Raw genomic sequence first — 26,221 nt, 5'->3', positions numbered from 1 at the left:
GACGTCATGGGCTAATAGCCTTACGTACGACGTTTTCCGAGTCAATGCCGACGTAATATTTGCTGTGTTTAGTAGAGCAAATAAAGTTTTGTTGACAATTCTTAGGAAAAGTTAAATATTTCCCTGCTTTATGCATCCAAGATCGGAAAAGCATAATCAGCTGTTCAAGGTATGGGAAACATATATAGGCCTATACTACATCGATACATAATATTATTATGTCTATAATCTGTCTCATCCTCCTACAAAAATGTCTTTTTTTAGTCCGGTTCCATTTTCAAGAAAAGCGCTTCTTTTCTTCTTTTTTTTATCGATGTACGAGCATTTCTTTAGGAGTATATCAAATATACTTTTTTTTAATCCTAATTTGGGGGTGCTGAATCCAATAAAATGTGTTTAGCATCTGAAAAATTTCGTTTATGACAAAATGACAAAAACAAAATAGTAGCATACGAAATAAGGATTGTGTTGAAAATACATTGTATTTAAGTATAATAGAGTGTCGCAGACCATGTTTTTATTTATTTTTGTGCAATCATTTTTTTTAGGATTGTATCTAGTTCATCAAGATATACTCGAATGGTGTCGAGTTTATCTTGATGAACTAGGATTGTATCCAACATACTTTTCTAAACAAATTTAAATAATAAATATGCTGAATCCAAAAAACGTGTTGAAGAATAATGCTTATGTAGTCAAAATAACGAAAACAAAAACACGCTTTTATACTTGGATACAATGTATTTTCGACAGAAAAATAATTTTGTAGACGCTCATATTCTGACCCCATTAAATGTAATTTTTTTACAGAGACAATATTTATTTGTATTCAGCAAACCTATATTAGAATAGAAAAAGAAAACATCTATTTTTTCAAACAATGTAAATACATACATACATGCATACATGCAAACAAACATACATACATTCTGATTAAAATAAATATTTGTATGACAACGGTGTATATTCTTATTGTTCTTATTAACTAGAATGCTGATTTCACATTTTGATGAATGGTTTCAATGTTTACAAGGGCGGTATCTCTTCTCCTATTGGTACATGTTGCCATGGTTTTATAGATACATATGTATGATGACATGAACTAGTCGATGGTGCACTGTCTATCATGCAGATGCTCAACAGTTGTTGCATGAAATCCTTTGTTAATGTTTGTGGTAATTTTATGGTCAAAAGGCCCATAGCACAAAATTCAATTCAGGTACAATCCTTGAGTTGAATAAGAAATTTCACGCAGACTATTTACAGCATATAAAGCCGGCCAGGAAGTGAATATTGTGCTGATCGTAAAGAATGACTTGCTACCAATACCAAAGCCCATAGTTTGAACAAACTCAAGATCCAGAGATACACCTGAGACATTACTTGGAAAGTCAGTCTTGATTGTTGACGGACAGGCATTGGTTCAAAGTCCAAAACACGAAGGGAACAAAATGTTATATTTCACTGCTACAAGTCTGTTAACCAAACTAAATGAACAAATTAGAGATATACAAACCCGTGAGAAGGATGCCAATGTCTCATACTGAACAGAAAGCAATGTTAAATTAACTAATTTCCTCTTTAAAACTTTGTTTTAAGACTGCATTGTTGTTGTTGTTGTTGATACGTTTTAACGTGCATATATGCCACGAAGGCTTCACGCACGCCTGTCATGGGCTTAGTCTGTGGCCTTTGCCAGTGACTGAGTCTAGGACAAGGGGGGGGGGGGGGTGAGTTTGAAGTGGACAGAATTTTGAATAAGTATTTAGTTACGTCCAGCGACTGCGCGGACCGACTAGTAGCCACCGAAAATGGGCCGTGTTCTGACTGGCTGAATTTCGGTTCCTTCGGGTCTAACTAGGAAAACCTATAACTACAGAGAATACCTGCACCTAACATCATGTCCGGACTAGAAATTTAAACCCAAAAATAAGTTTGACTGCTCGGCCGAAAAGGTTTTAGGGTGATTTGAGCAATTGAACGGGCGCCAAAGTAAATTGCGTTGGACTATTTATAAAAAAATAAACATAAGAATTTTGAAGCTCGATCGAAAACGTTTAAAGTCCAACTAAGCCCAAAAAGGAGGATACCTGTCCTAGGTAAGGTTGGTCTACTTCGGGGAGCTTGGAGTGTCTCGGAGTGACGGCAGCTGTTTCCTAAGTTGTTGGAGATGTCTGACCACCAGGGAATAGTCGGGGCCGCAGACCGCTTTGAGCATCCTGTGGATCGATCTGTTGTCGAGTTCCCAAAACAGGATGCACTGCCTGTAGGTCTGGTCCCTTCTGTGCGTGACGACTATTCCCTTGGTTCCACCGAAGATCTTGGAGTGGAGCTCAAAACTGCTGCCGTCCTCCATTGGTTTCCAGCTGGTGTTAAGAAATCCTCCCCGAAGTAGGCGTGGTTCGAGCGTGTCCCCCTGCATGTACTGATGGAGGTGACGGCGAAGTCCACTGATGGCAATGGTCCATTCGTCGTCAGCAGGGGGAGCGGATTCCGGCAGCGGCTTTGTCTTGGCTGGCTGGGTGGTCGGTGATGTCGCCTTCATTTTCGCCGCCGGAACAACAAGTCCATGTGGCGACTCGACGGGAGCGGTCGTTATTGACCGCTGCACCGGAGTCGTCGTCTTTGGGGTGGAGGTAGAAGTCGGTGGTGGCACACTCGTCCGTTGGAACATCTGGATGTCCTGGGTGGTGCATTGAATGCAAAATGGGTGAGTGTGTGGGTGGGGTCACTGAGGAAGATGCCGTGTAGAATTGTAACACTGAGATAAATGTTGAACAATAAAGACCAACAACGAGGAATGAGATACCAGAAAAGTAGTTCATGAATGCATTATCTGACTAAATAGTGTTGTACATATTAGTAAGACACTGATGTCTTGCTGGTTTTTGCTTTTTCACATGTCAAATATCCATGGAACAATTAGACAAATTTTAGAAAACCATTCCTATCAATATAATATTGAATTTAGGAACACACCTCTAAGTTCCAGCTGCAGACTGTTGAGTTTGGTTGCTTAGCATGCTCCGAGATGCAAAACTATATTTTATATGACATGTTATAGTATTTCAAAGGAAATTAAACAACTCTAAACAAAAATGGTGGTTACTGAGAACAAATATGAATGTTTTTGACAATTTGTAAAGTGTATGACCTGACAGTCAAGAGCATAGACAAAGTACTAAATGTTCTACCTGGGAAACTAAAAGGTTCAAACCGTAGTGTTCTCAGACGAGCCTGTTTGTTTCATCTCATTGCCATAAAAAGCACGCTTACATGTACCACTCTAGACCTTCCATCACCTTCAGCAGTGAATGGACTCTTACGGATGATCATGAATAACCTAAGAATACCATCTGATTTGGCTTCTAGAGTTTGTAAAATTAGTAGGAAGACTCCTGATGCTATAAATCAAATAAACAGTAATGTATTTTTAAACAGTCTTCGTTTTTGGCGATACCTTCACCCCATTGCATTTATTTATGATATGGAGGCCATCTTGAATCATACCACACACGTTGGATTCATTTGTGTGGTATGTTGCGATATCTTGCATTTATGGTAACAAATAATGCCCTTCATAAGACTTGGATGTCGATTTTATAAATTTTATGACAAATGGCCGCCATTTTGTTTTCCGCCATCTTGTTTAAAAAAATATTTTGACCATAAAACTAAATTTTCAGATTTTCAACATAAATGTTTATAAATGAAATGTATCCACATATATGTTAATGCCAAAACAAATCCTATAAAGATCGTTGGGATACCAGTTACATACTTTTTATCAGGCAATTTGCCGCCATTTTGTTTTCGGCCATTTTGAACCACAAAACGTAATTTCTCAGATTTCTCTGTGTTGGACCAAATCCTGAAGAAAAAAAGAAGCCCGAGCATGTCTTATTTATGGGAAATGGGACATGATTATTTGTAAATATTTTCAGTTTGGTTTGACATAAGAAAAAATGTAAAGGGGGAAAAAAACCTACAAAAAACTAACTATTTTTGTGTACAATTTATAAAACAATCGGCTTAGAAATAAATAACTTATAGTAAATTCCATAGTATAAAAAAGGCGTTTCCTGTGGGAAGGAATATAAGAAATCTGTTGGATAAACGGCGTTTTCCTGTTTGACAGCCCAGAACAGGTAACACCAGTTGTTGGTCAATTCTGTTTTGAAATGCTCAACCATAGGCAAAAGTAACTTACCAGATCATCTACCACATCATCAATTTGAATTAACACATACATTTTATTCATTGTGATGTTCATGCAGGGCTTCTAGATTATGGTAGCCCCACTCCCGTAGCTAGTGATATTCAGCGTTGGGCTAGTAAGTAACTACTATTAACATGCCCGACGGCTAGTAATTTTTTTTGTCAAATGCTGCTTTTAAGTCTAATTTGTAAATATGAATATCCTGGCCCCACTCCTACCTCCCCAATCTTAAAGTGTTTTTAAACTCTATCTCCTTCTTTAGGTGACATATCTGATTATTACTATTAGTAAAATTGTATTTACTTTAAAGTAAAGTAAAGTAAAGTAAAGTAAAGTAAAGTAGGGCTATTGCATTTTTAATCGTGGCTAGTAAATTTTTAAAATTACTGATCCCATGGCTAGTGGATTTTATAAAAATTCTAGAAGTCCCGGCAGGCCCGTACGCAGGATTTTTAATGGGTGGGTGCGAATTGCTCATGATGGGACCAATCAACATAAAAATAACCCCTCAAATCAACAACGATTACGTAACATTATTTAAATTTAATAGAGAAAAGTGGACCTTCAGTAATTGGTGGTGGGGGTGGGTGCGTACACACCTGTCGCACCCCCCCCCCCCCCCCTGCGTACAGGCCTGCCTGTTTCATGTAATTAATGTATATTTATGTTATTGTTGTTATATTTATTGTTGTTCTGTATATAATTTTGTTTGTTTTTGTTTGTTGTTGTTGTTGTTTTTTTACACTAACTATATATGGGTGCGTGCTGGAGTGTCTTTAAACATTCATTCATTTCATTCATTCATTCATATATCTGATGTAACCATTATAAATACTATATTATGTTGTCCAATGTATGCCAGTTTTATATGATTCATATATGAAAGAAATTATTTGAAATATATCGGCGCACCTAAGCATTCAAAGATACTTTTCTCTGTGAACACTGTGAGACGTAGGCTGCGTTCAGCCAGACCGAGCAGAAAAACGTCCGCTAGACTGGATTATGCACTTCACGGTAATCCGAATGACCATGTCGGGAACCAATCAAATAGTTCGTAAATGTTAGCGAAAGGTTCGCTGGCTGAACTTGGGGGTAGTAAAATGTGTTTCTTGCCATATAAGCAGTGCATAGGCTAATCTAAAATATATAACACATTTTTTTTCTCTTTTTTTTTATGTCCTGTGGTAGTCCGAATCGAACGTAGCAATGTGTTATTGGGACCGCCTTGGATTATGTCTGTAGTATGTAACCATTTAAATAAATATAGCCCCCCTCCTCCTCAAGTGATGGATTCAGAAAATCCATTTGAGGAAGGTGGGGGTGGGGGGTTAGGGAAGAGACAATGACATGTGGCCGAAGACCACAACCGTTCCAGAAGGGATTCCTCTGATTCTCTAACGTAAAAAATGAAAAATGGAAATGAAAATATAACTCGCAAAATTTAGGGAGGGGGTGGCGGCCTTTAAGCCCCCCTTAGATCCGCCACTGCCTGATGATGATGATGAAAGGGGGCTTGAACGCCGAAGGCGCCGTCCATGTATAGACATTAGGTCATGGTAAGATGCAATACGCTGTTGTTCTATAAATAAGTACGCGTCAGTGGCTAGGTCAGATCAGGTCACGCTGTAGTAAGTACACGCTATCGGCTGAAAACCAGGTCACTGTTGTAGTGTATGCACTTTACTGTTTTAGCCAGCGAACTGGTTTAAACAATCTAATTAAAATTAGCTCCACTATTACATGTGGATCTAACCGCAGCCAGTTGGAGCTCATATCCACCAATCAAAACCTTACTTGCAGAATCATGCCAGTGATTTGAAAATAATTTGAAAACATTCCGAATTATCCTGAGGGTATACGACATGTTTCATGTGAATTACGATATTCTCCAAGATCTAGTAGATGGTTATAATCATAGACCACACAGGTCATTAAACCAACGATCCCCTTCAGACATAGATGAGGGAAATGAAGCTACTGTGTGGAAAGAACAGTACATTAATCATTTGAAAACAAAGTCAAAACCTAGCAAGAAACTATTTAAATTCAAACTGGGAGACCAAGTGAGAATGTCTCATTTGAGATACACCTTTCAACGAGATTATCAAGAAAAGTGGATTGAAGAAATATTTATCATTAAGAGGATATACTATAGAGATGGGTTTCCCATCTACCAGTTGGAAGATTATGCAGGCGATTCCATTCAAGGTAGTTTCTATGAAAATGAGTTACAACAAGTTTTAAAAACAAATGACAGCATTTGGAAGGTGGAGAAAGTGCTTAAGCAAAGAAAGAGGAGAGGACAAAAAGAGGTGTTTGTCAAGTGGATGAGCTATCCTAAAAAGTTCAACAGTTGGATACCAGAAACAGATATCCAACATATATAAATAGCACTAACTACTTCGTTCGAGTTCAGTTTGAAGTCAAGCATCATGGGGTTCACATCGTGTTCAGATTGTGAGAAAACGTTTTCGAGGTGGGATGCCATGCTGAGACATAGACAGACTAGTCATCCACCACCACCACCACCACCACCACCACTACCATCACTTGGATGCAAGTACAGCAGGTACCATATGAAGAACAGTTTTACTTTACTATACCTTCCAATGTCGTTTGTGTGGGCCCTAGTGACTGTGGGAAGACAGTGTGCGATTTTAAGGCGGGTCCGGGAGCCCGGCGCTCGCAAAAATCATGTCGGACTCTCTGGCTTGCCAAGAATACGGGCCCGCATGGCTCTTAAATATAATTTGTACAAATGAAATTGAATTTTCTAAATGACACATGCAACATATTTTAAAACCCATGAAAACGACAGTCTCAAATCGCGATATTTTCCGTTATTTCATGCAAATTCATGGTACTAGTTTTCGCTTTCCATGCGTGGAAATTTAGTAGTTTCGATAACCCATTCGTTGCTTTCCGGTCAGTAATAATCGTAAAAGTAATTCGGAATAAATCGGCCAATTTCGTTACAGAGATTTTTTTTTAAACAGACATGCTCCGAGAGGACATTAATTTTTCAAAAGTTTTGCTTTTACAGTTTTAAATTTTTGATCGGGTTAATTAATTAAAACATAATTTGACGGTTGTTATTATTTTAAATTGAGACTTAACGAATATCTGTGCAAGATTAGAGTTCTTTATTATAACTTGTGAACAGTGTTGGTATCTGACTCGATTTCGCTTGTCAGATACCAAAACTGTTCACTCATTTCATAAAAATGGTATGACAGACAAGCCCGTTTAGTATTCTATAAGATGATAAGATCGAATTTGCGCCTGCGGCACTTGCTTCGCCAGCCAGTCGATCTAATTTGCGCCTGCGGCACTTGCTTCGCCAGCCAGTCGATCTAATTTTTCTGCACATGCGCCTGCAGCATGATTAGTACATTTCCATTGAGGCCTAGTTTTATTAACAAAATAAAAACTAGAGCGAATCGAAACATGGGGCGAAACGACTCTGTTAGAGGTACGAATCGACCCTGTTCAAAACGACTCTGGTGAACTAGTAATACGAATTCAGGTCGTTTCGCCCTGAAACCATTTCGAACTCTGCGTTGTTTCGCCCTTAGTCCTATTCACCCAGGGTTGGCTCGCCCTAAATCTCATTCGTACCCGAGTCGTTTCACCCCACAAAATAAATATATTTATTATAGTTTTGAAGTCTTTTTTTCTTCTGTTTATTCATTATTCATTACTAAATATTAGGTAATTTTCTGTCTTTGGATATTAATGCTTTATCAGCTGTTTACTTTCTGTCAGCTGAAGCTAGGCGAAATCAACATACCGTACTCAGCGTTTTAACCTCAGCTGGGTATGTAGTATATTTAATAAGAAACCTCAGCACATCAGTAGTATGCAGTGTGACTGTTCATAAATTAATTATTAATGTGAATACATTGTCTGTATATTATCTAAGGCATGTACGTATTTCATGTATATGGCTTGAGTAAATGAACAAAATTATAATATTTTTTTTATCTGCAAATATAAACACGCAATGTGTGACATCTAAAAATCAATGGATATAGGACAAATCAATGAATAATTTTTTTTTTTTTTTAGAAACCATTGATTTCAATCTCCGTATCCTAACCGCACGCACCGGCCTCGGTGGCGTCGTGGTTAGGCCATCGGTCTACAGGCTGGTAGGTACTGGGTTCGGATCCCAGTCGAGGCATGGGATTTTTAATCCAGATACTGACTCCAAACCTTGAATGAGTGCTCCGCAAGGCTCAATGGGTAGGTGTAAACCACTTGCACCGACCAGTGATCCATAACTGGTTCAACAAAGGCCATGGTTTGTGCTATCCTGCCTGTGGGAAGCGCAAATAAAAGATCCCTTGCTGTTAATCGGAAAGAAGAGTAGCCCATGTAGTGGCGACAGCGGGTTTCCTCTCAAAATCTGTGTGGTCCTTAACCATATGTCTGACGCCATATAACCGTAAATAAAATGTGTTGAGTGCGTCATTAAATAAAACATTTCTTTCTTTCTTTTTCTTTCCTAACCGCACGCGTACGGCGCGACGCAGCGTCCGGTTAGGATACAGTGTTATTCGATTTTTCCCTCATGCCACCGGCACAGCTGGCCATGGGAATAAAATCGAACTAAACCATTGATTTCAATTGTTGCATCCTAAACGCACGCGTACGGCGCGACAGATTTACGTAGTCGAGCGCGCGACACAATACCGATAGGAATTATTTCTATTTTTGTCTCGCGACACGAGCGACATCTATATATTAAATAATCAAACAACTTTTACTTGGCGGTTTCAGCTGTTGATAACAATTTTAAAAAGAAGACTGTCGTTATGGTCGGTTAGGATACAGCTTAATGGAAAGGCAACCCAACTTCAAACTTTGGTTTCACTAGTACTGCACAGATATTTTTCCATTTACAGCATCATATTAAATTGTCTGAAATAAATTTGGAATATTGTGTCCAGTGTGGAATAATTGTTTTATTTTTTTATTTTGCCTTTAATTTAATGCATTATGATTAATATTCAATTACATAATTTACATATAATTGAATTTTTTTTAAAAACTTCATTTAATATTTGATGTTGATAATTTCAATGCCCATAACTGACACTTATTGATTACTGCAGTGTACTCGGTGTACAGGTAAATCTTTTTAATTTAAAATGTCCACAGATTTAATTATATAAGGTAGCATGATTCATGCATAATTACTATTAACCACCCAAGCCAGTGCTCCACGGCCGTTATATCAAAAGCCATGGTACTATGTGCTTTTCTGTCTGTGGGAAAGTGCATATAAAAGATCCCTTGCTACTAATGGAAAAATGTAGCAGGTTTCCTCGGACTACGTGTCACAATGACCAAATGTTTGATATCCAGTAGCTGATGATTAATAAATGTGCTCTAGTGGTGTCGTTAAACAAAAACAAACTTTAAATTACTGTTAAGGTATTTTATTTTAACAATACATGTATGCAAGTCTCCATTAAATTTTAATCTGACATTTGCCAATGGAAATTATCATTTGCATTAATTTTAAGATTATGGCGAGGTTTAACTCAGTCGATAGACTCGTAGGGTGTTCGTCTGGGGTGCTTTGGTTCTAGGATCGAACCTCCTCTGTGGACCCATTTTCGGATTGGTTTTTGCCATGCCCCAACCAGTGCCCCACGACTGGCATATCAAAGGGCATGGTATGTACTATCCTGTGTAATTAATAACTGTTTGCAAGTTTTATTAATCCTATTTCAGATCATTTCAACATTTAGTACATATAGAGTAACAGCCGAGTTTCATAAATACATCACATTTCAGAACGAGATTGCTAGTATACCATTTGCAAAAAAATCTAGTGTATATTATGACGCGCTGTAGGGCTCGCTGGATTGTTGGCGGGCTCTCAAGATTTGTAAACAGGGAGTCCTTATGGCACTTTAATTTTTGAAACCAAAATCGCACACTGGAAGACGATGTTTATGTACCATATACTTTGGAAAGGACTCATCAAGCCAGTACCTAACAACATAATATGGTGTTACAACGAGTGGCAACCCCTTTATGATGCTATTCGCGAGACCATGCCCGAAGTCCAGTTTGTGAGAGGTATTCCTTACAACCTTCAAGACGACAATTTCTTTGATGCACGCAACAACAATGTATTAGTTCTGGATGATCACATGGCCGAGGCCAAGGATGACAAACGTACCTCTCAACTGTTTACAAGAACGTCACATCACAAGAATGTCATTAATTTTCTACTGTTACAAAACCTGTTTCCAAGAGGCAATGAATCACGTGACATTGTTCTGAACTCTCATTACGAGACTCAGTTTAATTCGCCTGTAGATAGACAACAGGTGAACTTGTTTCCGAGGAGAATTTATCCCAACAATGCTGTCCGTTTTATGTCAATTTATGAGGCAGCTGTTCAAAGACCGTATGGAAATCTGACTATTGATTTACGACCTTCAAACTTCGAGAAGGAGAGATTGAAACCCAATGTTTTAGATACTAATGACAGTGTTTCTCAACAAGCTATAAAAGAACCATCAATTTAGGAATCACGTCAGTTGGATGTTATCGCCCAGCCAGAGAAGATCACACACGACAAGGAGGTTACTTCAAACGGTTGTAAGGAAATTGGTGATAGTGATTCTGTAGTCATTGATATTAACATGCCTTCGTGCGATGAGTGTGGTCTTATGTTTGAAAATAATCATGACCTCTAACGTCACGTCAGAACTTGGTGTTCCGAAAATGGGGGTGAACCTTTAAGAAAACGAGCAAAACTGGATGAAGAACCTAACAAAGGTGATGTAACCAGTGAAGAAGATAAAGAACGTGAGGTGAAAGGAATACAAAGTCTATGGAAACGTACAATGGAGATGTGTCAGGATGAGATTATGAATAAGAAAAAAGAATATGAAGAAAAAGAAAGTCAGAAAGTTGGATAGAAAGAAAGTTGGAAATGTTTTGGGAAGATACTTTATTGGTCGAATCAGTCTTATGGTTATATATTTGATCTATTTTGTTGATGGACCTCTCTTCAGACCCATTTTGCACAAAGCACAGACGGTGAATCCAGATACAGACCCCGAGATACTCTCAACTAAAATAAAAGTGTGGATGAAACCCATTGTAAAAGACATACTATCGCATGTGGATATTTCCGAGATTGAGGATTTAGATAGTGAGCAAGATGGAAAAAGTGATGATGATACAGACACTGAATAAATAGTTTTGTGTATGTTCATATGTAAGATACTGTCGGGAATTTCTCTCTACCCTTGATAAGCATCATAATATTAGCATGTTGAAGAAATAAAATTGTGATACTCAAGCAGTTCTCTTTTATATATTAATTTATTAAAGGTAAATAAAACAAACAAAAAAGGCATTGAAGAAGCTAAGTTTATTACACGATCAAACATTTTGTACAAAATATATTTTATTAAGAGTAGACAATATAAAAAACCCAGTTAACATGTATATACATGAAAAACATTATAAGGTATAAAGTGGTTCTTATATACAATACCAATAGTATGTACAGGAGGTTTCTAACCTAATTTTGAATTCTGTGCCGAGTACGGTAGTGTCCATGGGCTAGAGTATGAAATCCATCTTCAAGGACATAACGTTCGTCATCGTATGGAGATAAACTTATCTTGTTGGTGGCTACACTGTACAGCTGATGATTCACACTCTGAATATTATTCATGTTATGTCTCAGTTGGGAATGTTCAAACAGACATTTCTTATACAAGTTGTGCCTCAGAACCTTTTTGATCACAGTTTTGCTAACACCGTTAGCTGTTTTTTTCTCTTTCCCCTGAATACATTTTCGGTCTAAGACCTACAAACACTTCCGTGACAGATCCCGCGAGCTCGTCCTTCATTTTACCTAAAACTGACATTGAGAGTAGAGAATAGGGGATGAGAGGACATGTAGTTGTTTGTATCAAACAAACGCTGTATTAGTTGATTTAAACCAGTATCTGGCTAAAACAGTAAAGTGCATACACAACAACAGTAACCTGGGCCCGGTTGTTCGAAACCTGGGTTAGCGTTAACCCTGGGTTAAGTGCCTAACCCAGAGTTAAATTTAATCACCGATTGAAAAATGCGTTGTTCGAACGTTGGTTAGCGCTAACCATGAGTTAAATATACCCTAACCCTGGGTTAAAGTTAAAGCAGCTCTAACCTGTGGTTAAATGCCTAACCAGTGATTAAGAGTGGCGAATTTGATTCCATTTGTATGTTTAGATGCGTTTTAAATGTAAAATTGTGCTGAAATAGAGTATCGGCATAAATTACAGAGACGTCAAATTCCCGCGACAAAATTATTAATGACGTAGAATAGCAGGTTCATTGATTTTATTTTCAGATTGGGAGGGTATCGGGAAACACATCGATCTGTATTAACCGTCTCTTATCATTAAATTGTCCATTAAATAACAGTATGAAGAATTAAAACACATGATCCAAGTCATTCATCAAAGGTACCAGACGTTTCGTACCCAAGCCAGTTCGCCCCAAGTCAGTTCGCTCCCAGTTTTCCCAGGCGGGATCTAGCTTAGTCTGTTGAGCGCGAGCCTGAGGTAGTTGCGTCATAGGATCGAATAACCTCAGTAGACCCATTCTCCGATTTTTTAAATATATGTTTTGCTGTCTCAACTATTTCTGAGTTCGCCCCCATCCCCTCCCCCGTTAATATGTCCAATATTAAATAAAGATGATTTTGGTGAAAGTTGGAAATTATGCATGCCTCACGCCAGGTCCAAATAGAGCGAAGTCACTTCTCTCACAAATTTTGAGAGGGCGAATTTTTTTAACAAGAGGGAGCCTTGATTTATTTTTCATTTAAAGATAACAACAAAATACAGTAGAATCTCGTTTGCACGACCTCAGAAGGGTCGATCACACCGCAACGCTCGAACCAAAAACGAAGTCCCGAGTTTTTTGTCCGGTAAACCCGTATATTAACTGATGATGGGTCGAATACGTCTAGAGTCGACTATAAGGCTTCGCTCGAACTAAATTATCGGTCCCTTCTGTGTTGTGTTATTAGCTATATTTCCTTCGAACTGGTGATACATCAAATATCAAATGGAAAACCACCGAAAAGGACCAACAATTGCCACGCTTGCGCATTTGGTTATTACAACCTTTGGATTATAATAATTTAGGCGGAACGAGTTATAGATGGTTCGGAGAATCGCGACACTAGCCAAGCAATCCTTTCTCTGCCATACCTGTCATATTGTGTGTTCAGCCAGCGGCTGTCGGTAAAAATCTTTCAAGTATAGCTAGTGTCACGGTGCCTTTTCGATGAACCGTGATACCAATCAAACAATTGGCCTCGGCGGGAACGTTACCAGGGCGAGGTACTCAGCTATCATCACTGCGGCAAGGGCTTCTGCATCACACAATCGGAGTAATTTCTAATAAATCCTTTCACTCTGATATTTTGTTATATAACACATTGATAAAATGTTTAAGTTTGCAGTTACCAAAATAATATGGTAACAGGTCGTTTCGCCCTTATTACTATTTCACCCGAGTCGTACCTCTAACCGAGTCGTTTCGCCCCATGTTTCGATTCGCACTCATTTTTATTTTGTTAATAAAGTACATTTATTTATTGATTTGTCCTATATCCATTGATTTTTAGATGTCACACATTGCGTGTTTATATTTACAGATAAAAATAATATTATAATTTTGTTTATTTCCAGTATCATTTACTCAAGCCATATACATGAAATACGTACATGCCTTAGATAATATACAGACAATGTATTCACATTAATAATTAATTTATGAACAGTCACACTGCATACTACTATGTGCTGTGGTTTCTTATTAAATATACTACATACCCAGCTGAGGTTAAACGACTCGGTACGAATGAGATTTATGGCGAACCAACTCTGGGTGAATAGGATTAAGGGCGAAACAACGCAGAGTTCGAAATGGTTTTAGGGCGAAACGATCCGGATTCGAATAATACTAGTATGTATCTAATGCTTTCGAGACGTTTCGGCCCCGCTACACATTCGACCCCAGACGTTTCGGCCACGGTTATTGTTGTTTTATAAATCAAATTATTCAGTCACTTGTGTTTTGTTATTAAATTTTATCGTAAGTATTGTAATTTCTTTCTCTCGTTCTCTTTCTTTTTTTCTTTCTTTCTCTCTTTTTGTGATTATTATTATTATTTTTAATTGAACATAATATCCGAGTGTTAAAGAATAAATAAGAGCCAACCAACCAAAACTGTATTTAGCTTTGATAATCCAAAAATGAAAATGAACTGATTTTCTTGTTTGCGTAAATACAATTTAATAAATTGCAATAAATTGTTTTGCGTTTGTTCTACTTAATTATATTTCCATGTAGACCCTTCCCATAATAGGGGCGCTTTACATGTGGCTAGAATTGGAACCACTGATGTTTGACGTCAGTAGGGGTTACATATGTACAGAAATTAAGTACGATCACAAAGAATGTTTTCCATGCGGAGCACTCTCAGGGTTTGGAGTCGGTATCTGGATTAAAAATCCCATTCCTCGACTGGGATCCGAACCAAGTACCCACCAGCCTGGAGACCGATGGCTTAACCACTGCGCCACTGAGGCCGGTAGGTAAATTGAAAATAGCATCATTAAGACATGTTCTAGTTCAGTTCAGTTCAACTTTATTTTCGTGTTTATATCCCATTAAAGTTCAATCAAGCTATCCTGGGCACACATCTCAGTGTTCTAGCATTTAAAAGAAACAGCAAAAACACATGGATGCACAATTCCTAAACCTAGTCTGAGTTGTTTGTGATGGCATCGTGGGTTAGTTAAGTTCTGTCTTGTATCACTCTCTACCGCTTGAATCGTTAGTGAAACAATGTTAAAACGTAATATACAAACATGAAAGTCTAAACATACTAAACTTAAGTTTCACTTCCTTATTTTATCACCATATCATTTATCAGTGATATTCTACATGAACGCGATGACGTACATGTTTATGTGTGTATGTTTATGTGTGTATGTGTATGCGTGTCACGGTGTATAATATGCATGTAGGCCTGTTGTATGTATGCGCGCGCACGTATGTGTGTGTGTGTGCGCGCGCGCAATGAATGTTATTCGACAAATTAATGTTACAAATTTGTATTTTATTTATATTATTACCGGTGTTACTATACCAATTACAGCATATATCTGTATACACGAACACGTCCTGACACCTATCTAATTCAACTTTCTAACTTATGTTACGGAAATATCCGATGTTGACCGAATGGTTCGGTCGAACTACCCGATGGGTCGAACACTTTCTCGAGCACCGACGGGGTTCGAGCCAACGAGATTCAACTGTAACCCAATATTATTTTATAATTTCGACATCTTGATATGTTGAATTTATTCATCATGAGAAAGGGCGCAGGGCTTCTAGAAAATTACACGAATGAGTAACTATTTGACTGACGTAAAAATCAAAGCTTATAATCGGCCATTTAGCTATGGGTCACGAAAAGATACTCATCGTGATCAAGTAACAGTTTTAGAATTAACAGTGCAAAATTTATTTGTATTTCTATGCCTTTTCTTTACCAGTGAGATTAACGAATGGGGTCATTTGCGGTTATTAGTAATTAAGTATCAAGAAGATAAACGTCATCAGGAAATGCATGTAATGATTAATTTACAGTTAACTAGTAATTATCAGCACGGCAGTTTCGTCGGTGTATATCGAAGGGCTTTTGACTTAGTAGCACCTGTCGTGTCACGGCCGTAATGGGCAATCTCTCATTCCAGCTTATTAAAATCTGCATTACATATATACGTGTACTAATATATGAATATTATACATTTTATTTAAAGTAAGGACCAAAATATAATTTGATTTGTTTTTCTACGTGACATTAAACTTATTTTACCTAGTTGTATAATACACGTAGTGTGTTTCATGTTTGTTTATTCTTATTGTCGTTCAAGAACAGATACACCAAACCCCAAGTGGAGGCGAACAGAACTTTGTTTTGTTGGGCTAACTGGTCATGTGTTTGGGTCGAAATGGTATGGGGCGAACTAACTTGGGGGTGAAATATCAGACATTCCTAGCTCAAGGTCAGCCTTTTTTTTACACACAATATCAAACATTTCACTTGAGGTCCATTTTAATCAAACGGTATAATTTCCTAAATTATTGCAGCTGAAAGATTTTGAGCCTTTTAAAAATTGTACCGGCCTCGGTGGCGTCGTGGCAGGCCATTGGTCTACAGACTGGTAGGTACTGGGTTCGGATCCCAGTCTAGGCATGGGATTTTTAATCCAGATACCGACTCCAATCCCTGAGTGAGTGCTCCGCAAGGCTCAATGGGTAGGTGTAAACCACTTGCACCGACCAGTGATCCATGACTGGTTCAACAAAGGCCATGGTTTGTGCTATCCTGCCTGTGGGAAGCGCAAATAAAAGATCCCTTGCTGCTAATCGGAAGAGTAGCCCATGTAGTGGCGACAGCGGGTTTCCTCTCAAAATCTTTGTGGTCCTTAACCATATGTCTGACGCCATATAACCGTAAATAAAATGTGTTGAGTGCGTCGTTAAATAAAACATTACTTTAAAAAAAAAAAAAATATCTAGATTAGTTTATTATTATTATTGTAGGAACATGTAAAGTGATGTCATTCCAATACTGACGTCATTGAAATTAAAATTAAATCATAGCTTTCTAGGTAATCTTCAACCTCTGTCAAAACAATTGTCTGTTCCACATTGATCAGACAAGGATACTTAGTATATTTATATTTTTTCATAATGTATAGCAAAGCTTAAATGATGAAAGCTAAAAACTATACAAGCTGTTAAAATAACATATAAAATATTACAGTAATATGTGATTTATTTATTGTGTGCGAAACCAAAACGATGATGCCGCAATGTCCTGTCATCAACCCTAGTAATATAATGTGCCATGTTTTTGCAACTGCCTTCTCCCACTAGTTTTTGTCTTATTGTTTTCACTAATTGTCTCAATATTTTACGCATCATAATCTACAGTTATCTAACATTATCAGCAAATCGTATTGCTCACCTTTCCTGTTTATTGCTGTTCATTTTTGAAAATTACAGAAGCACTAGCAGTACGGACAGGCAAATTTAATGTTGACAACAGGAAGTACATTTACTTTACACTGATTGGTTAACTGCACTTAACCCTGAGTTATTGAAGACTAACCCTGAGTTAGTGAAAACTAACCCTGAGTTTGCTAACCCAGAGTTAAAAGTGTGTTTCAGCAACGGTTTTTTAACCAGTGATTAGCCAACCCTGGGTTAAGGAATTTAACTCATAGTTAGTGTTAATCAGTGATTAAGTTAACCCAGGCTTCGAACAACCGGGCCCTGGTTTTCAGCCGATAGCGTGTATTTACTACAGCGTGACCTGATCTGAACTAGCCACTGACGCGTACTTATTTATAGAACAACAGCGTATTGCACCTCACCATGACCTAATGCCTATAAATAGACGGCGCCTGGCGCCTTCGGCGTTCAAGCCCCCTTTCATCATCATCAGCTGCCCCCATCTCCCGATCCAAAACGATTATTCAGGGCAGTAAATATGGCCCAGTGACCCCGTTATTTATAGACAGCTGTTACGGCCCGTGACTTTACCTTTTCCCGACGTATTTTCCTTTTTAATTTTCTCTCAAGATTTTCAGTTTGAACATTAGTTGAAATGTCTGCATATTCTTTCAACAACAAACATTGTGATTAACATTCACAAATTCAACACTAATTAGTTATTCTGTTAATTTTAAATAAAAGAAAACAACCTGAACGAACTATTGCATTGCTGAAAGTAGTACAAAACTGTCGGTGTATAGGTGTGGGTAATATTTGGCATGCTTACACCAGAGAACTGTTCAAGCACGTCTGTCGTGGACACAACCTCTAGTTTCGCCAGAGAGTTCTGTCCATAACATGAGTACAAAACTAACGTGAATGCAGCTATGAACGTCGGTTTTCTGAGTCACGTGATATTGTAAACTGACTGGGGTGTGTTCTGTATTGTGATTGGTTAATTACATTCTTTTTCCGGAATCAAATGAAAATAACACCCGGAAAGCTAATGACGTCAGAAATGACATATGCGGGATCAAATAGACAATAACACCCGCAAATCTAAAAACTCCATATGGTTATCTCCTAATTGTTTATTTATTTATTTATTTATTTATTTATTTATAATTTATTTTTACAGGCATAGGTCTTTCCAAAATGTATATTAACCCCGGACTGACAGTCTTCATCTTTCTCATTGCTCTTAATTCTGTGAAAGGTAACTTGTTTTCTTTGTTTTGATGTTTATTTTGTTGTCTAAATATGTGCGTGTGCAAGGGGGTGAGTCTAGACTGGCGACTGAAAGTTTATAGAAGGTTGAGACATGGTCCCCCGGAAAATATATTGAGAAAAAATGTCTTTACCAGGTGTTTTTTTTACAAACGAAACCCTCCCCCTACACATGTGCCTGCTAAATCACGATTGTTAGATAGCTAGACTGACAGCTAAAAATATAGATAGTAGATAGATACAGATATATTTACATATGAACAGATACATAGTTTAAAGTGACAGACCCTAGTTTTTAAACACTGTGACATGTTTGTCAATATTAAAGCCATTTTTGATCATTTAAATTAGAAGTACTTACATTTTATTATTTAGAATATTAATTTTCGTACACCTGAAGTGGTTTTGGTCATCCAGGTTTTTGCAGTACTCCAAACTTCATTTTTCATAATTCTGAAAACGCACGTTCGTCTGAGAAGTAATGGTTATTGAGACGAGCACTAGTTATTTTTAGCCGGTATTTCCCCATTTAAACATTACAGACTTTAGCTTCTCTCTGTTATAACCGTATTCAAATGTGTTGCATGTTTGAAGATTAACTAAACTCAGTGTCCATTTTTACGGGCAGAAACTAGGGTCTGCGCCTTTAATGCCGTTGGCTCGAACCCTGTAGGTTCTCGAGAAAATGATCGACCTCGGGATTTCGTTTTCGATTCGAGCGTTGCAATGTATTTGACCCTTTCGAGTTACACTGTTTTTATTTAAATCTTTAATTTTTATATTGATGTTGATCATCACCTTATTTGTTTGCATTACCATAGTTTGACACCCAATAGCCGATGTATTTTTCGTGCTAGGGTGTCGTTAAACATTCATTCATTCATTCATTCATTCATTCATTCATTCAACCCAAAGTTAGATACGTTTTGAAACAACTCGTTGTTAAGATCAGTGACGGATCCAGAAAATTCATTTTAGGTGGGGGCCCAATGACATGTTGCCAAAGATCACAAACTTTCCCAAAGGGATTTCTCGGATTCTCCAACGTAAAAGAAAAAAAGAAAAAGAAAAAAGAAAGAAAAAGAAACTAAAAATATAACTGTCTGAAAATTATTATTATTATTATTATTATTTTATTTTTGGGGGGGAGGGGGAGGGGGGTTGCTCGGGCCCCTGGAATCCCCCTTTAGATCGCCACTGGAGATAAATGGCCACTGATGTAGTTGTTATATTATCTATTTAAAAAAATTAAAAAATAGATATTTGATATTGATATAAAGATGTTGATATTTTCCATATTAAAAACCTACTCGTGACGAATCCTCTCTATATATACTTCTATTTAAAGGTTACAAGTTCGTATTGGATTGGTCCACCCCTAAAGCAGTTTTAGGCGAACCATACACCTTCACTTGCTACGTCACACAGGCGGCAGGCCTGGAAGATTACGTGGTTTTCAGAAGAAAACCCTTTGAACTGAATATGCCTGGGGTAATCAAACAGAAGAAAAAGGGAGGGTGTACCACCGAGGATCAGATAGGCTACACGACGTCCTGTTTCGCCGGAACGGACACGGAGTCGTCGTCCACCAAGGTGTACAGGCTGACGATCGAGAAGGTTTCCGGGGACGATCTCACTGGATGGCTGTGCAGTCACAACAAGCCCGCAGACAATTACAAATGGAGTGGAACAGGCAGTGAAATACTGTACCTGCGGGCTAACAGTAAGTAATCAATCGAGGCCCACGCCATAGTGACGTCATAGCCAACGATGGTTTTACGATATCGCAGCGCTAAGATTGCTTCGAAGATATGGGCGCAGGCTGGAGAGTTTCGAAGCAATCTTAGCGCTACGATATATATATAACAACCCCAAACATCGTAAGCTATGATGTCACAACACACGTCATAGCAAGCGATGGTTTTACGATAGCTACAGATTTTCGAAGCAATCTTAGCGCTCCAATATAAGAAACCCCCAAACATCTTATTAAGCTATGACCTCACAACGACACACGCCATAGTGACGTCATAGCCTACGGTGGTTTTACGATATCGCAGCGCTAAGATAGCTTCGAAAATTCGTCAAAAAGTTTGTTTTGTTTAACGACACCACTAAAGAACATTGACTTATTAGACGTTCGACTATTGGATGTCAAATATTTGGTAATTTTTACATATAGTCTTACAGAGGAAACCCGCAACATTTCTCCATTAGTAGCAAGGGGTGTTTTATATGCACCATCCAACAGACCAGTTGAGGTTCACTGGCTGGAACGAGAAATAGACCAATGAGCCCACTGACGGGGATCGATCTCAGACTGACCGGCTCATCAGGTGAGCACTTTACCACTGGGCTACGTAGTGCTATATAGGAAAAGAACGTGCTATATAGGATATAGGGTCTTCTAACATTTTTCACTTTTTTTTAATGAAAAACCCTCATCCTAGCCCAGTGTACAAGTCATGAAGTATTGGTTGGGATTATACACACCCCTTTCACCACCCCCACCCCCCAAAAAAAAACCTATATAGAAACAAAAATACAATATAACCCCCCATCCTAGTCCAAGATTCAGTCCATAGCGGCCAGTCAGAGCCGATCTGTCCTAATAGCACGTGCTACCGTTCCCGCGCTTCAGGGGGTCCCGCGGTGATGTGTACATTTATTTTCCCCAGGTAATTTTTTTTCCCTCTTTCCCGAGGGTTGCACAATATATATCCTGGGAAGGGTTCCCCGCTGTTATTTGTGCTACAAGCTCCGCGGATCCTTAAACCAGCTCTGAGGCCATAGGCTCTACCGACTGACTAAAACCAGCTTGCAAAGGATGAGGTGAAACCATATATGAAAGAGTTCGGTCCGACCCCTCTACATCAAAGACTCTAAAGACTAACCCTAACCCTATTACTAAAACTAGCCTAACCATTGTCTGGCATTGAAAGAGGGTACGGGTCGAACTCATGCCGCATTTTGTTTTCCAATTTTTCGTTTAGATTTCTCATTCCGCCTGGTTGGATCTCAACGTTACGCAGTACTTGGCCGCCCGTACACGCTCACTTGCATCGTGAGCCGAGCGGACACCCTACGCTACTACGTGGTGTTCAGACGGAAGCCCTTTGAACACGAGACGCCCGGGGTACTCTTTCAGATGGAACGCGGCGGCTGCGTCGCGGTCCACGCCTACAGGGGGTACTCGCTAATCTGCGGCGCTGGAACCAGCGAACAGACCTCCACCACCAAGCGGTACAAGCTGATCATCGGAAAAGTAACCAGGGACGATGTCACGGACTGGAAGTGCCACCACAATTCGCTTTCCGACAATTTCAAGTGGGACGGGGAAGGTAGCAACACTTTCACAATGGAGAGCCACAGTAAGTGGTCGTTAACATTTTGGGGTGTTTTTGTTTTGTTTAACAACACCACTAGAGCACATTGATTTATTATAATCATAGGGGACGTGACAGTGGCAAACGAAAGTCATACATACCATCATGGGCTATTGGATGTCAAGCATTTGGTAATTTAGGCATGTAGTCTAAGAGTTAAAAGTTTGTTTTGTTTAACGATACCACTAGAGCACATTGATTTATTAATCATCGGCTATTGGATGTCAACCATTTCGTAATTTTGACATATAGTCTTAGGGAGGAAAACCACTACATTTTTCCATTAGTAGTAATGGATCTTTTATATGCACCATCCCACAGACAGGATAGTACATACCACGGCCTTTGATATACCAGTCGTGGTGTAGTGGCTGGAACGAAAAATAGCCCAAAGGGCCCACCGACGGTAAATGGTCGTGTGGTACTCCTCAGACCGTTTTTTAAATTTCGCTTAAAAGGAAACAAAGAGCCTTGGCCCCGTGCTTATAAACTTTAAAGTCTAGACTTTCATAAAGTCCAGACTTTAACGTCATGGCAACGCCATTCAAATAGCATTACGTTAAAGTCTGGACTTTATTCAAGTCTAGACTTTAAGTTTTATAAGCACGGGCCCTGGGACCTGATTTTTGAAGCTTTCTTAGCGTTACGATATCGTCAAACCATCATAGGCTATGACGTCGGTATTGCATGCGTATAAGTTGTAGTGACGTCATAACTTATGACGGTTTTACGATATCGTAAGAGCTAAGATAGCTTCGAAAATTTACCATCGTAGACTCACGTCATTACTGCATGGGTTGTAGTGACGTCATAACTTACGACGGGTTTACGATATCGTAACGCTAAGATAGGTTCGAAAATCGCAGATCAAAGACAATGTTGATGGAAAGACAGTCGCAGACAAGGTAGCACACCATCATTAATTATTCCTTGCAGTTAAATAGTTTCTGTCGGGATATATTCTGTTAAAAAGTTTTTAAAAGTTAGTTTCTTTTCTTTAACGACACCACTAGAGCTGTTGGATATCAAAGATTTGGTAATTTTGAAAGTCTTAGAAAGGAAACACACTACATGTTCCCATCAGTAGCAAGGAATATTTTATATGCACCATCCCACATACAGGATATCACATACCACAACCTTTGATGTACTAGTCGTGATGCACTGGCTGAAACGAGAAATAGCCCAATGGCCCTACTGATAGATATCAATCCCAGTTTGTGGGAATAAAAAACCTATCAATATCGAGAGGACCACGTGACTACTAGTTTTATCGTGTGACATCGCCTTAAAGGTCCAACTTCAATATTTGTTTTCTTTCTCACATTTATTTGTAATAAATAACTACAAATTAATCGATCACATGCATATTATTTCCATAATTAACTCAAGAATAATAGTTTTTAAGTCTTGTACTGGACGACAAGAGAGGTTTTTCCAAATAATTTGTGGCTAAATATAGCATGGTCACCATCTTTGTTCTTTTGTTAGCTGTCTGCAAAAAGTTATAAAAAACCCAGTTTGTTGAATGTGTACACGTAAAAGTTAAACAGTGGCTTCACAAGTTAATGTGTGTGTGACACACTCAAGATCCCCCTCCTAAAAATAACAATAAAAATATTCTACTAGTAATTGGAATTATTTGGTAATTTTTTTTATAGGTAAATAGCTGAAGATATAAACTTTGTTTCAAAACAAATCTAACTGTTAAGCTCACTGTCCTGGGCCCCTATTTTCGAAGCCATCGATTTAAATCGTAAAACCATCGAAGGTTGTGACGTCACTATAGCACACGCTTCGAAAATATGGGCCCTGGACAGACAGTCCAAGCAACTGAGCATGAGACAGCATGGCAACATGAGCGAACATTAATTGGATAAAAGCACGAAATCAAAATATTCTATAGAGGTAGGCGCGTGTTCAGGAATTTTAGTAGGGAGTGGGGGCTGGGGGGGGGGGGAGGGGGTGTCTAGACTTTGGCTGTTCGTAGTTTATGCGGGAAGGTCGAGTAATGCCCCCCCCACCCCCGGAAAATATTGAAAACAAAAAAGACAAGAAAATCAGCTGAAACAAGGAGGGGTTTTGACCCGCAAAACCTCCCCTCCCCCCCACCACGACGCACCTGAGACGGTAAGATATTGCGTTTTTAGGCCATCCAAAAATGAATATATGTATTCTTCCTTTAAAGCTTGTGACATTTTGAAATTTCATTCCTACGGGCCTGCATTTGATTAAACAAAGTGTCCAGTGTATAAAACACATGTTCCTCGACCCCTGCAATTAAGAACATGACCACGGCAAAAAAAACCCCAACCCATTCCATTGAAAAAAACATAACTTGAATATAGTCAAAGGCAAACATGTGCATGTGCCGTGGAGAATTAAAAACTCCACGGCATTGCCCGATTGCCGTGGACAATTGCAGGGGTTGTTCCTCCTCCTCCACCTTCTCTCTCTCTCTCTCTCTCTCTCTCTCTCTCTCTCTCTCTCTCTCTCTCTCTTTTTTTTTGTTTTGCTATAATTTATTAATATTATTTATTTCAACTAAAATCGTTTCTTTTCCCCACTTTTATTTGTAGTGTTATCCAAGCCAGCAAGATCCAGTGCGAAGTCCATTTTGCCTTTTGTTATGGCCATCATCCTGATTTGTTGCGAACTTGTTGCTGTTGTGGTTTTTAACTCATAATTGTGTGTGCTTCATCTTTAATAAAAACGAAAATGCAAAATATAATTTAAACAGAACTACATTTTAATAAACAGATACAATCAATCGTCACTTGTCCATATATCAGAGCGCGATTCAACAACATACTTAAAACGTGCGTGGCTATGCGGATACAATACAATGCAATATGGCTTATGTGGTCGTGTGGGTACGTGCATGCGTTGCGCGCGTGCATGTGTGTGTGTGTTCATGGGAGTCTGGCAGAAACATTCCATTCTTATTTCAACTGTCCGTGGCCCACAGCTCTGGGACGTAGCTTCACTTGAGGGCGGTGGGGGCGGGGGTGAGGGAGTATGTAGTAGTGTTGGTATAAAGTGCTCCTACTGGCAGTTGCTAGTCGACATTTCCCTATTAGCTCAGTTGGTAGAGCGCTGGATTCTCGTACTGAGTGTCTGTGGTTCGAATCCCCTGAGTGGATGTTGATATTTTACTGTTACACGTGCATGTGTGTGTATTCACGGGAGTCCGGCAGCAACATTCCATTCTTATTTCACATGGAACAGACTTTGATAATAACTGGCGACTCCGTTTACTTCTATATCCTCTATATGTTAACAATAATATATTATACAAGCTTCATCTGTGGCCCTCAGATATGTATGTTACCTGAAATAAAAAAAGAAGAAGAGTAAAACTGTATCGTAACCGGACTTGAGCGATTATTTTAGAAATCATTGATTTTAACCGCCGTATCCTAACCGCACGCGTGCGGCGCGAGCGATAATTATGTCGCATCGCACGCGTTCGGTTGGGAATGAATGAATGAATGAATGTTTAACGATACCCCAGCACGAAAAATACATCGGCTATTGGATGTCAAACTATGGTAAATGCAAACAAATAAAGAGATGATCAACATCAATACAAAAATTCAAGATTTAAGTAAAAACAGTGTAAACAACTGTGCAAAAATACAAATATCACAGATAGATACTGACTTTTACTCAAAATTTCAATTGTATCTCGAAGAAAACAAGGGGATTTGTGCTGTATTGGCCATTCTCAAAGAGAATGTTACATCCCTGCACCACGGTGGGGTTACAGCACGCGCAGGGGCGTTCGGTTAGGATACGGCAATTGCAATCAATGATTTCTAAAATAGTCGCTCGCGACCTGTTAGGATACAGCTTAACAATCAAAACTATATTAGAATATAGTCTTTCTCAGAAATAGGTTAGCACTGCGCTATATATATCTTTTGATTTCACATGCCAAAAATTACATGTTTAAAACAATTATCCATCTAAAAGACAACTTAAAAATACATATAGTTATTAAAGAAAATCTTGACCAGATTTATTTATTTTATAATATTTAAAATTAATTTAAAAAAAAGTTTTTTTCTACATTGCACATTCCCAACGCGTACATCTACTTATATTTATGCATAACACACAACCTTTGTTATATCAGTTATGAAACACTGGCTGGAACGAGAAATAACTAAATGGGCTCGCTGAATAGATCGTCGACCGATCGCGCATCATACGAGCGACATCTGGATGAAGACCGTGGTATGTGCTATCCTGTCTGTGGGAAAGTGCA

General features: G+C 38.6%; 2 protein-coding genes across 3 annotated transcripts in view; one reads left to right on the top strand and one right to left on the bottom strand.

Annotated features, from left to right (window-relative positions):
* Positions 1-24,721, top strand: LOC121382289. 2 transcript variants are annotated; one of them, XM_041511861.1, is made up of 5 exons: positions 1-169; positions 18,477-18,554; positions 19,914-20,288; positions 21,559-21,936; positions 24,531-24,721. In XM_041511861.1, the coding sequence occupies exons 2-5, from the start codon at positions 18,494-18,496 to the stop codon at positions 24,635-24,637; spliced, it is 921 nt and encodes a 306-aa protein (XP_041367795.1). In that variant the 5' UTR covers positions 1-169; positions 18,477-18,493; the 3' UTR covers positions 24,638-24,721. The 2 variants fall into 2 exon arrangements, with proteins under 2 accessions (XP_041367795.1, XP_041367803.1); XM_041511869.1 differs by lacking the exon at positions 1-169 and adding an exon at positions 6,478-6,791.
* LOC121387512 (fibrillin-1-like) overlaps positions 24,683-26,221 on the bottom strand; it is a 38,176-nt gene continuing 36,637 nt past the window's right edge. The window contains exon 26 of the mRNA XM_041518657.1: positions 24,683-25,282. Within this exon, the coding sequence (XP_041374591.1) occupies positions 25,279-25,282 (4 nt within the window). The 3' untranslated portion in view covers positions 24,683-25,278. The remainder of the gene's footprint in view (positions 25,283-26,221) is intronic.

The sequence above is a fragment of the Gigantopelta aegis genome, chromosome 2 (genome assembly GCF_016097555.1).
Source record: "Gigantopelta aegis isolate Gae_Host chromosome 2, Gae_host_genome, whole genome shotgun sequence".
In the NCBI taxonomy this organism is placed as follows: Eukaryota; Metazoa; Mollusca; class Gastropoda; order Neomphalida; family Peltospiridae; genus Gigantopelta; species Gigantopelta aegis.
The sequence above is the reverse complement of the archived record's forward strand: the minus strand, read 5'-3'. Positions and strand labels throughout refer to the sequence as shown.